This window comes from Suricata suricatta, chromosome X (genome assembly GCF_006229205.1).
Source record: "Suricata suricatta isolate VVHF042 chromosome X, meerkat_22Aug2017_6uvM2_HiC, whole genome shotgun sequence".
NCBI lineage: Eukaryota > Metazoa > Chordata > Mammalia > Carnivora > Herpestidae > Suricata > Suricata suricatta.
Genome location: NC_043717.1, coordinates 83,085,169 through 83,097,218, shown reverse-complemented (window position 1 = coordinate 83,097,218; position 12,050 = coordinate 83,085,169). Strand labels below are relative to the sequence as shown.

The 12,050-nt window shown below is 39.3% G+C and overlaps 1 protein-coding gene across 4 annotated transcripts in view; it reads left to right on the top strand.

Moving 5' to 3' along the window:
- Positions 1–12,050, top strand: part of NKAP (NFKB activating protein) — a 32,365-nt gene that overhangs the window by 14,215 nt on the left and 6,100 nt on the right. Inside the window, exons 5-11 of one of the 4 annotated variants that reach the window (XM_029930458.1) lie at positions 1,258–1,321; positions 3,169–3,278; positions 3,574–3,649; positions 4,633–4,782; positions 8,812–8,950; positions 11,058–11,141; positions 11,784–11,804. In XM_029930458.1, the coding sequence (XP_029786318.1) occupies positions 1,258–1,321; positions 3,169–3,278; positions 3,574–3,649; positions 4,633–4,782; positions 8,812–8,950; positions 11,058–11,141; positions 11,784–11,786 (626 nt within the window). In that variant the 3' untranslated portion in view covers positions 11,787–11,804. Of the gene's footprint in view, positions 1–1,257; positions 1,322–3,168; positions 3,279–3,573; positions 3,650–4,632; positions 4,783–8,811; positions 10,057–11,057; positions 12,044–12,050 lie in introns of those variants that run through there. The other 3 variants (XM_029930457.1, XM_029930456.1, XM_029930460.1) reach the window with 3 other exon arrangements.

Sequence of the window (12,050 nt, the reverse complement as noted above, 5' to 3'; positions counted from 1 at the left end):
GTGCCCTGTCACTCTTGCAGCATCCTCTGTGGCCTGAGACTGACTTTCCGTCTCCTCAGTGTCCGGGTTCTTTCTCTCCTTCTGTTACTCCATGTGGGTCTCTCCCTGCGCGGGGCGTGCCTTCCTCGCTTCAGCCGCGGGCACGCAGTGCTGTTGTGATGAAACTGATCTTAAAAAGAACTAGCTTACGGCGCCTGGGTGGCTCAGTCAGTTGAGTGTCCGACTTTGGCTCAGGTCATGATCTCGGGGTTCATGAGCTTGAGCCCCACATTGGGCTCTGTGGGGACAGTATGAAGCCTGCTTCAGATCCTCTGTCCCCTCTTCCTGCCCCTCTCCCACTTGTACTTTCTGTCTCAAAAATAAACATTAAAAAAAACTAGCGTAAGAGTCCCCTTTTCCTGGTCAACCATTCCTTAATCAGCCTCCCCAAGTCCACCTGCTTTTGACACTTCTCTGTACACCCAGAGCACCCCATGTTCCCTCTGTCGCTCCGGACTCTACTTCTCTCTTTACCTCTGTCTCCTCCGTTAGACTGAGCTCCTGGAAAGCATGCCCCCTGCTCCAAACACACACAAAGGGTTTTTTCTCTTTTCATCATGAAAATAAACATTAGAAAGTAAAGAAAATAGGGGTGCCTGGGTGGCTCAGTCTGTTGAGCGTCTGACTTCGGCTCAGGTCATGATCTCACGTTTTGTGGGTTCCGGCCCCGCATCAAGCTCTGTGCTGACCACTAACTCAGAGACTGGAGCCTGCTTCGGATTCTGGGTCTCTTTCTTTCTCTCCCCCTCCCCTGTTCACACTCTGTCTCTCTCTCTCTCAAAAATAAGTAAATGTAAAAAAAATTTTTTTAAAGAAAGTAAACAGTATAGATCACCTAGATATCAATAATTGTATTTTACATTTGCTTTAAATATCATTTTTGTTTGCTGAGATATTCAAAGTAAATTAGAAATATACTGCCACCCTAAAGATTTCTGTGTACATTTCTAAAAAATAAGAACATTTTCTTGCTTAACACCATGCTATTATCTCACACAATAAATTTAATAATAATGCCCTCTGTCACTGAAGGCTTAGTGTGACTTTAATTTCTCTGTCCCTGGTGCCTAGCACATATTTGGATGAGTAGCAATAAATGTTTGAATTGATAAGTTTCTCTGTAACAGCAAATAGGGCAGCAATAGGATATTTAATCAAAATTACTGGGGTTTTAGAGTTAAGTTTTTATTTTTAATTAAAATGTGCTTTAATTTGCAGATGAAGATACAAAAAGAAGAGCAAAGAAAGCCAAGAAAAAGGAAAAGAAGAAGAAACATAGATCGTCAGTTTTTCTCTTCAATTTTTATCATGGAAAAGTTAAAATATATATAAGATTACATAAAGTAATAAGTAAATAATGATAAATAAAATAGTATAATGTTTCCCCGTGTAACCATCACCCAGCTGCACAATTTCACCCCTTCAACAGGCTGCACTGCCCACCCCCATTGTTTCAGAACCACTCCCAGATGTCATTTTGTCCATAAACCAGCATGTTTCTCAAAGAAATAGGCATTCTTTTTTATAAAAATCATAACCACAGTACAGTTATCATGCCTAAGATATTTAGCCATAATTCCTCGATTCTCAGCAGATTTTTATTATAGTGTATTCAAATCTGGATCTAGATAATGCCCATAAATTGTGATAATCGATATGTCTCTTACACCTCTTTAAATCATTTGGTTCCCCTTCCCTTTTTGTTCTTGCTATTTAGTTTTTAAAAAAACAGATCATTTACCTATAGAGTTTCCTGTAGCAAGGGTTTTGCTGGTTGTGTTTTTCAGTTTATTTTGCGAGCACGCAAGCACAAGCAGGGGAGGGGCAGAGAAAGAGGGAGTGAGAGAATCCCAAGCAGTCTCCAAGCTCAGTGTGGCTGGGGCCTGACATGGGGCTCCAGCTCACACACCGTGAGATCACGGCTTGAGCCGAGAGCCAGAATTAGACGCTTGACTGACCCAGGCGCCCCGGTTGTTATTTTTTTTTAATTCTTTTTAAAGACTTTATTTTTTAAGTAATTTCTATACCCAATGTGGGCCTCAAACTCACGACCCTGAGATGGAGTCTCATTCTCTATTGACTGAGCCAGCCAGACACCTCTGATTATATTTTTAATTGTATACTTTTAACATGTTTTTTCCTCTGTGTTTCCTGTATATTGATAGTAAGGTCTAGAGACTTGATAAGTCAGATTTGAGTCTTTGGCACACATACTTCACAGATGGTGCTGTGTCCTTCATCAGGAGGCAGATAGTGTCCGGTTGTGTCTTTCTGTCCTATTAATAGCCATGTATGGTCAGTGCCTAGGTCCCTTATTCCACTAAGGATTGCAGAGTGGGGTTAATATAAGAGAAACCTACCCTCATCACCTATTTGGTTCCTAGTTTGAATAGGAAAAGCAAGATAATTACTTTTTTAAGAAACTTTTTTTGTTTTATGAGTTTTCAAAATAATGAGTTGGACTTTTTTAGTATCATTGTGAACCCAAGGATTCAAACATATTTGATGTATTTTAACCCATTATACTTCAAATTATTGAAGCTCAAGTTGGTAAGACTTGTTTTTTTTTTTTAATGTTTTTTTATTTATTTTTGAGAGACAGAGAGAGACAGCGCAAGCAGGGGAGGGTCGGAGAGAGAGGGAGATACAGAATCTGAAGCAGGTTCCAGGCTCTGAGCTAGCTGTCAGCACAGAGCCCGACGCGGGGCTCGAACCCACAAACCACGAGGTCAAAAGATTATTTAGTTAAAATTCTCTAACAGCTTTAATCAGCTGAAAATTTAAATAATTTTCATCAGTCTTTCATTGCCTTAAGAAAATGAGATTCCCTGGGGCGCCTGGGTGGCTCAGTCGGTTAAGCCTCCGACTTCGGCTCAGGTCATATCTCACATTCGTGGGTTCGAGCCCCGCGTCAGGCTCTGTGCTGATACCTAGCTCAGATCCTGGAGCCTACTTCCGGTTCTGTGTCTCCTTCTCTCTCTCTGCCTCTCCCCTTCTCATGCTCTGTCTCTCTCTCTGTATCAAAAATAAATAAAACATTAAAAAAATTAAAAAAAAAAAAAAAGAAAATGAGATTCCCTTTAATGTGGGACTATTAATTGTATTTGTATCAAATTATAATCATTACAGGAAGAAATACAAGAAAAAGAAGTCTAAGAAGAATAGAAAAGATTCCAGTGATTCAAGCTCTAAAGATTCCCAAGAAGACTTTCTGGAGAATCCCTGGCAGGATCGATCAAGTAGGTTCCTCTGGTAGATTTTGACTCAGAACAGATAAAACATTTAATTAACATCAGGTGCCTGCATGGCTCATTCATGATCTCACGTTTGTGAGATTGAACCCCACATCAGTCAGTTGTGAGATCAAGCCCTGCGTCGGACTTCTCCACACTCGGCGTGGAACCTGCTTAAGATTCTTTCCCTGTCTTTCTACCCTTGCCCCTGCTCATGCACGTGTGTGTTCTCAAAAAAAAAAAAAAAAAGATTAGCTGACTAGTCAAAATGTGAATCTGTTTATGAACATCTTTCTTGTAGATCCTGAAGAACCCTCAGATTTAATTGGCCCAGAGGCTCCAAAAACACTTGCCTCTCAGGATGATAAACCTTTGAAGTAAGTAACTGTGTATGTAAAATAACTGAAGTACCTTCATAACAGTATGGCCCTAACTTACCTCTCCAACCCTATCATCCTCTACTCCTTTAATTTACACCCCAGGTTCCAAGTGAGCTAAACTAAATCTTCCCTGGATTTGCTGTGCACTTTGCCACATCATGCCTTGTTTACCTTATGCTTCCCCCAACGTGCCTTCCCTTCTTTTCCCAGCCCTAGGTTCTTTGCTACTCCGAGTTTCTTCCTGTTAAAATCCTTACCATCCTTCAAAGCCCTTTTCAAAAGGGAGGGTCATGTGCTGATTCCCAGTACCTTCCCTCCACAAATAGATGGGATTCGTACCCTCCTTTAATCCTTTGGTCCTCCAAGTACTTTCTGTTTCTTTTGTGCATTGTTTTATGTGCCCTACCTTGTATTGCAGTTATGTCCTTGTTAGGATGTAAATTCCACCAGAACAGAGATTATTTTTGTATTCTAAGCTTTGAGTTTAATTATGCATTCAAGATGCAGTCAGTGAATTGAATGAAGGGATGGTAGTTTTTAAAGTCCCCTCAAACAAAAGTTGATAGATAATAGTTACTGGATAGTATTATTACTGGTTATAAGTCTAAAAAGTATGTTAAATTGAGATAATTTCTTTTTTTTTTTCTTTAAAGGGAAAAAAGGGAAAAGGAATTTGCTGGTGGCAGAAGCTGTAAAGGCAGTGCCTATAGGCATAAATTGATCCATAATTGTAAACCATGAATCCGTACTCACTAACTTCAGTTCTTTTGTTCTTCCAAAGCATGTCTTTATTTCTGGGTTAATTATGTAGGTCAGAGTGTGGTGTTCACTAATTAAAGTAATTCACATTGGGCTTTCCAGCCTGCTGCTGCCCAGCAACTGTCATTTGTGCTGTTTTCTGAGAGACGATCTTTTTTGTGCTCTCTTTAAATGATGAGTTTTGTATAATGAACTTTCCTGAATTCTGAATTACTTCGTAGCTATGGCCATGCACTGTTACCTGGTGAGGGTGCTGCTATGGCTGAATATGTAAAAGCTGGGAAACGTATCCCAAGAAGAGGTGAAATTGGCTTGACAAGTGAAGAAATTGCATCATTTGAATGCTCGGGTTATGTCATGAGTGGTAGCAGGTAAGTTATTGGCATCAAGGTCAGTTTCCATGATTAGATCTTTTTCTTTCTCTACCAGAATTATATTTTGATAACTGATTTTCATTAAGTGAGCATTCCTAACAAGAAGGAGAGTATATATTTTGGTTTAATATTGGTTTTATTGGTATAAACATGGTTGTCTAAAATTCCAAGGATGGGGGTGCCTGCGTGACTCAGTCGGTTAAGCACCTGACTTTGGCTCAGGTTCATGATCTCACGGTTTGTGGGTTCGAGCCCTGCTTCGGGCTCTGTGCAGACAGCTCAGAGCCTGGAGCCTGCTCCAGATTCTGTGTCTCCCTCCCTCTCTGCCCCTCCCCCACTCATGCTCTGTGTCTCTCTGTATCAATAATAAATAAACATAAAAATTTTTTTAATTAATTAATTAAATAAAATTCCAAGAATGTGTGCAGCTCAACCTCAAAATCAGCTCTCTCTCCAACTTCAAAGAATCAGTCTTTCCAGTGTCCTTTCCTAGTTTGTATTTTGGTATAGATAGTTTTGTTTTCTAGAGGATATAGTTAAGTCAGTCATTTGTCACTGCTCCATGAAGAATGTGGCATTCTGGTAGGAGGAACTCATTTTCATGAGACGGTGTTTCCTGTTGTCAGGGTTTGCCTCTAGTTCTCTGCAGTCAGAGGATGTGGAGTCTCTAATTCTCTGTGGACTCTGAGAATGAAGAGCAGAAAACGATTATGACAGACATCAGGCTCAGCATAGGAAAATAATAAAATTATGGAAGAAAAAGCAAAGTACGAGGAAGAATGATTAGAGTGAACTAAGAATAGGACATCAGTACCAAGATCAACCTGAATTTTGGATTTTTTTTAGACTTTATAAGCTTTTAAAAGTGGATAAATACTTTAAAATAAAGTTGGGAAGCAAATATTTGCAGAACCCCTGAAGCTACTCCAGAATCCTGGAATTCTGAGGACCAGCACAATTAGGCAAAGAGAAAGAAATGAGAGTCCTAAGCATGGGAAAGGAGGATGTAACTCATCTTTTGTGAATGATGTGACTTTTTTTTAGTTTACATAGAAAATTCTAAAGAATCTTCAGATGATTCCAAACAATAGGAGGGTTTCATAAATGGTTCGATTTAAGGTTAATACATAAAGATGAATTGCATTTCTGTGTACCAGGAAACAATTAGAAAATATAATTAAATAAAAAGAAATCAACGTTTATAATGGTATCAGAGAATATGAAGGATTTAGGAATAAATCTTAACAAAAGATGTCTAAGACATCTATAGAGAAAACTATAAGATAACATTATTAAGAGACATTAGAGAGGAAGGCATTATATAGAGTTGTCACTTCTTCCCAAAGTGATCTGTAGATTCAGTACAGTCCCAATCAAAATCACAACAGAGTTCTATGTGAAACTAAATGAGATGGTTCTAAAATTTACATGTTAGACTAGAGGGTCGAGAATAGCTCGGTCACCTTTGAAGAAGCAGAACAGAATAAGATTTGCCCTCCCAGCTATGAGGGCTGAGGAAATTTACACAGCTTTAAAAAGCATAGGGGAATAAATGAATTGTTCAGTGGAATAAAATACAGAGCCCAGAGGCAAAGCCACACATGTGTGGAACTTAGTTATATGAAAGAGATGGTGTGTCAAATCATTGGGGAAAGAAAGAACTATCCAGTAAATGGAGCAGGAGAAAAATGGTTTTCCATATGGAGAAAGATGACAGTAGAACCCTGCATCACAATATTTAAAAATCAGCGCAGGGGCGCCTGGGGGGCTCAGTTGGTTCAGCATCTAACTCTTGGATTTAGCTCAAGTCATGATCTCACAGTTTGTGAGATGGAGCCCCACGTCAGCTCTGTGCTGACGGCATGGAGCCTGCTTGGGATTCTCTCGTTCCCTCTCTCTCTGCCTCTCTCTTTCTCTCAAATAAATAAATAAACTTTAAAAAATAAGTCCAGCTAGGTAAACGATTTAAATGTCAAAACCAACTTTTAACACTCTTAGTATAAAATATGAGTAGATATCCTAGATGGCTCAGTCGGTTAAGAATCTGAGTTCAGGTCAGGTCATGATCTCACTGTTCGTGGGTTTGAGCCCCGCGTCAGGCCTCTATGCTGACAGCTGAGAGCCTGGAGCCTGCTTCGGGACTCTGTCTCCCTCTCTCTGCCCCTCCCCAGCTTGCACTCTATCTCTCTCTCAAAAATAAATAAACATTTTAAAAATTTAAAAAATAAAATAAAGTATGAGTAAATATCTAATAGATCTTGGGGTGGGAAAGTATTTCTCCCATCCAAGTACTAACCAGGCCTGACCCTGCTTAGCTTCCGAAATCAGACAAGATCAGGCGCGTTCAGGGTGGTATGGCCGTAGACTGGGAAAGTATTTCTTAATGAAGAACCCTAAAAATGCACTAACCATAAAATAAAATAGTGATAAATTTGAGTAGGTTAAAAGTAACAACTTTTGTTCATCAAAAGATACCATTTAAGTAAAAAGACAAGTTTCAAGCTGGGATAAGATCTTAACAACTAGTAGTTAGTATTGAGAATATTTAAATACCTATAAACAACCCTAAAGAAAAATGGGAAAATGATACAAACAAGCATTTGTTAGAAGAAGAAAAATATATGGCCTACATATACATAAAAAAATGTTCCTTATCATTGGAGATAGAAATGAATAACACACCCAAATCCCATTTTACATCTATTTGATAGACAAAAGTTCAAAGTTCTAACAATGCCAAGCATTGGAGAAGACGTGGGTCTACAGGATCTCTTAAATATTGCAGCGGTAATATAAATCGGTACCTCCACTTTGGAAAACAGTTTCCTATCATCTTGGGAAATTGAGCATTCGTATACTTTATGACCTAACAACTCTATTCCTAGATACCCAAGAGAACATCTTTCCCATGCACTAGGACACGGGTTCATAGATGTTTTACAGCATTGTTCACATAGCACTTTGTGTTCCAAATAAACTACTCACTGTACCCTGAGCAGCCTTGAATACACTGCCATCTCCTTGTCTTTTCGTCCTTCTGCTCCCCCACCTTCACACTAACCTGAAATGGTTCTCCCCTTTTCCTTACTCAGTTTTCTCTATTTTTCTAGACATAGCTCAAGCCTGATCTTGAACCGATGGGGTTGGTTTACCTATACATAAAAAGAGTTTCATGAAGTCTTCTCTCTAAGCAAGGAGACCTTTTGAAGATGATGCAATAGTTCCCCTCAGCCCCCGCCCCTCCACTTGCTTTATTTGGCCCTTGTGCTAAATCCCTTCTTTTCTTTGAGCTGTGACTAGATTCTAAGGAAGTTAAATCTACTCACAGAAATTCCTCAGGAAATTCTATTGTAGTATTAGACCTGGTTCTTTTGATTGTGTGATAAATTAGAACCCTGAGGAAGTTCTATCTGCTTGATGATAAGTTAGATCTTTCTTCTGTCCTACTGTCAGTTCCCCCAAGGTAAAGTCCACGTATCACATAAGAATTTACTAGTTTGCTAGTTTAGGGGCACCTGGATGGCTTAGTCAGTTAAGTGTCTGACTTTGGCTCAGGTCATGATCTCGCAGTTTGTGGGTTGGATCCCCGCATCGGGCTCTGTACTGACAGCTCAGAGCCTGGAGCCCGTTTTGGATTCTATGTCTCCCTCTCTCTCTGCCCCTCCGCCACTCATGCTCTCTCTTTCTCTCCTTCAAAAATAAATAATAAAATTTTTTTTAATTGTTAGCTAGTTTTGGTTGTGTTAGTAGAAACAACAGAACTACACTTATACACCCTACTATTTTTGAAATTGATAACCTTCGTGATGTTGACAGACCAGCAGATCATTCTTTGAATACTAGAAATGAATTGAAGGACATATCGACAGATAAAATGAATGATCTTTAGAAAATCTGACCCATGACCAAAACAATTTCTGTTCGTCGGTTTTTTAACTAGATCACTCTGTATTAAGAGAGGATTAGTAGGGAAGTACTATAAGAATAATGACTGAGAAATTAAGCCAAAACCAAAATTATCTCCAGGCATCGCCGAATGGAGGCCGTGCGCCTGCGGAAAGAGAACCAGATCTATAGCGCCGATGAGAAGAGAGCCCTGGCGTCCTTTAACCAAGAAGAGAGGCGGAAGCGAGAAAACAAGATTCTGGCCAGTTTTCGAGAGATGGTATACAGAAAAACTAAAGGGAAAGATGACAAATAAGGATTTCCTGATTGTTCAGCAGACATTTTTAACAACAAAAGAAAGAAAGTCTGGGTTCCATCTATACATACAAAAAGATGATCATGATCTGAAAAAGCTTTACAGTGCTACTGTGCCTTCTATTTAATTCTTTCAGTCCTACAATAAAAAGCTGCTAGTAGGTATAATTTTAGCAAGTTCTTTGGGTTATGTTTGGATTGACCATAATAACCTTCTGGTTTAGAAATCCAAATTACCAATGAAGTCATACTGTATTTGGGGAGGTGGCATTGAGAGAAAGTGTCAGTAAGACAAGAAACCTAACTCTCATGCCGTGGGCCAGTGCTACTATTAGCTGTACATGATGCCCACGCTTTACCCCGCCCCCCCAACCCCAACAGAACTTGTGGGAAATTATCATTCCTCTGTGTTGGATGCGTTATAAATGGTCTTGATAGAAACATTCAGGAGGCCACTTGTGTTAAGAAGATGAAGATGAAGGCATTGCTGAAAAAAGGAAACCTGGAATTTGAAAATTGACCTGTATAATATATAGTCTGCCCTGGAAATAATGTATTTTGTTTTCAGTCCCTACCTCTATCCCCAAATCCAACAAACAAGCCAAAAAGCAAGCTAACCCACAGACTTACTGAGTTGAAATGTGAATGTTAGTGTTTTAAGTTCTTAAACGTTAACTCAAAAATAGTTCTTCCAAATATAAAATGTTTGGAAGTCTACTGTTGTGCCAATGTAAGTACATTATTTCTGTCTAAGTTGTGGTTAGGTCATTATTTGAATACTAGAAATGAATGAGAGTCCAGTACAGTTAGGAGTTTAATAGGAAAAAATTAAATGAAGCATTGTTTTTAATATCGTTGTTTCATAAGGATGAAGCTGAAATGACAGTAAACGTATTTTAAGTCTGTCCTTTATGTAGTAAGCGTATTTCATTTTAAACATTGTTAAACCCTTCGGTTTATTTTTTACATCTGTCATTCAGTTTAACTTTGTATAGAACTCCTTACTTTATCACTTTTATGGCTACTATTGACTTCTAAGTTTGGGAGAAATGGAAAATTCTGGCACTAGCAGTTCATGATCTTTTTCTTCTGTTATTTTGTTCAGTTTGAGTTGTTAGGTCAGAAGAGTGAAGGGGAAAAGAGACAAGGGAAGTTTTGGCTACTTTTGTTAAGTTTGTTTTCAGCGGTGTTGTTATGTGTCTATGATAAATCCAAATTATCTGGGGGGGAGGGTGGGAAAGCTCTAACTCTGTGGTTATAAAATGCCCTCCATTATTGTAATAAAGTTTTTTTCCAAAGTTTTAAAATAAGGCAGTCATATTTCAGAGTATTGATTAAAAGTTTTACTATTTAATATACATTCTAGGAAAGTGTCTACCTTTAACCCACAACTAATAACTAAACCATTTGGCATGTAGCAATATTTAGGACCCCTGAATCTGAAGGAATTGTGGTTTATCATTTTTGCTGTCCCCTAACCTAGTAAATCTCTTATTTCCAAAAGACAAAAGGAAATTAGTGTCCAAATTTATGAGTTGTAATCCATTTACTTCCTGTGTAATAAAACCAAAATTTATAATCCCTATTTAAGAATTTTGTTCTCGGGGTGCCTGGGTGGCTCAGTCGGTTAAGCCTCCGACTTCGGCTCAGGTCAGATCTCACATTCGTGGGTTCGAGCCCCGCGTCAGGCTCTGTGCTGACAGCTAGCTCAGAGCCTGGAGCCTACTTGGTTCTGTGTCTCCTTCTCTCTCTGCCCCTCCCCCTCTCCTGCTCTGTCTCTCTGTATCAAAAAAATAAACATTAAAAAAAAAAAGAATTTTGTTCTCTAAGAACATTATTTTTTTAATGTCTATTTAGAACATTATTTTTTATTACTGGTTCCTAGAGACTGAAGGAGTTGACACTCATTTTCAGTAGGCAAGGCAGTTTAAATGCAACAACTCTGATCTAGGATTATTGTGGATTTTTATTGGATTCTCCTATCTCCTCCACAGAGTAGTCAGCAAATGCTTGTTGAGTAAATGAGAGAAAATATATTAATGTATTTCAGACCTTTTCATTTCTTTCACCAGGGTTTGTTCAGGGAAGGTCTACCAAGGAGCAGCTTCAGTAGCAAATTCTTTGGAAAAGAGGAGGGAAGAATAAAAGGACTAAAGGTATTTTACTTAGAGCTCATGGGAGTGACCGCTTCCAACCGTGTTTAGTCATCTGAGCCATAAAGCAAATAGGAGGAGTATTGTATTTGAAGTACATGTTTTATTCTTCAGGGAGACTTATCTAGTTTTCCACCTCCTTGCCTGTTGTTTTGATAAGATCTTCCCTCCTTTTGTATCTGTTGCATAAATGTAAACGTTAAAAAGAAGAAAAATATTACGCACAGTCTTACCACATCAATTGTCTTTAGTATTCTCTGTTCCCTTCCAGTGCTTATCTCCGTAAATACGTATTCAGACGTACCTGTAAGTAATCGCCCGTAATGTTATTTTGTCTTTGGTGTTTTAAAACTTTGCAGCCAGGCAAGACAGCCTCATAGGGATGGGGGGAACAAGTGATGATTTGGTGTTAGGCTGGGAAGAAGAAGAAGTAAAGGTGGCTCTCGAACATTCCCTGTTTTATTGCCACCTGTCTTTAAGCCACCCTGTTGCCGTGACCGTCGTGATGCTGTGTGTGGTAGGCAGCATGCCCAGTTTCAGAGTTTCAGCATGTGTTATGTAACTTACTCACAGCAAGGGAAGGAAGGGGTCTGAGGGTAGGGAGAGATTACGAGCTGTACACCTCACCACTTTCCTTTTCCCCAGTGACGCCCGTAAAGAGGTGTGTCTGCACAAGAGCATCGTGCTCATGCGGGGGAGCAAGCAGCCAAGTATCGGTCTCCGTTTAGTCTGACGGGTGAATTTCAGCAAGGCTCTAAACTTGGCGTCTATACCTGTAAGCCTCTGAGTGATATAGGTGGTGCTGGGAAAAACCATTTAGAAAATGGAAAACAACTTACCAGTGACTCTGCTAATGTGATGGAAGTTGCCGAATGGAAATGAATAAATGCAAAAACATATATATATAGTTGG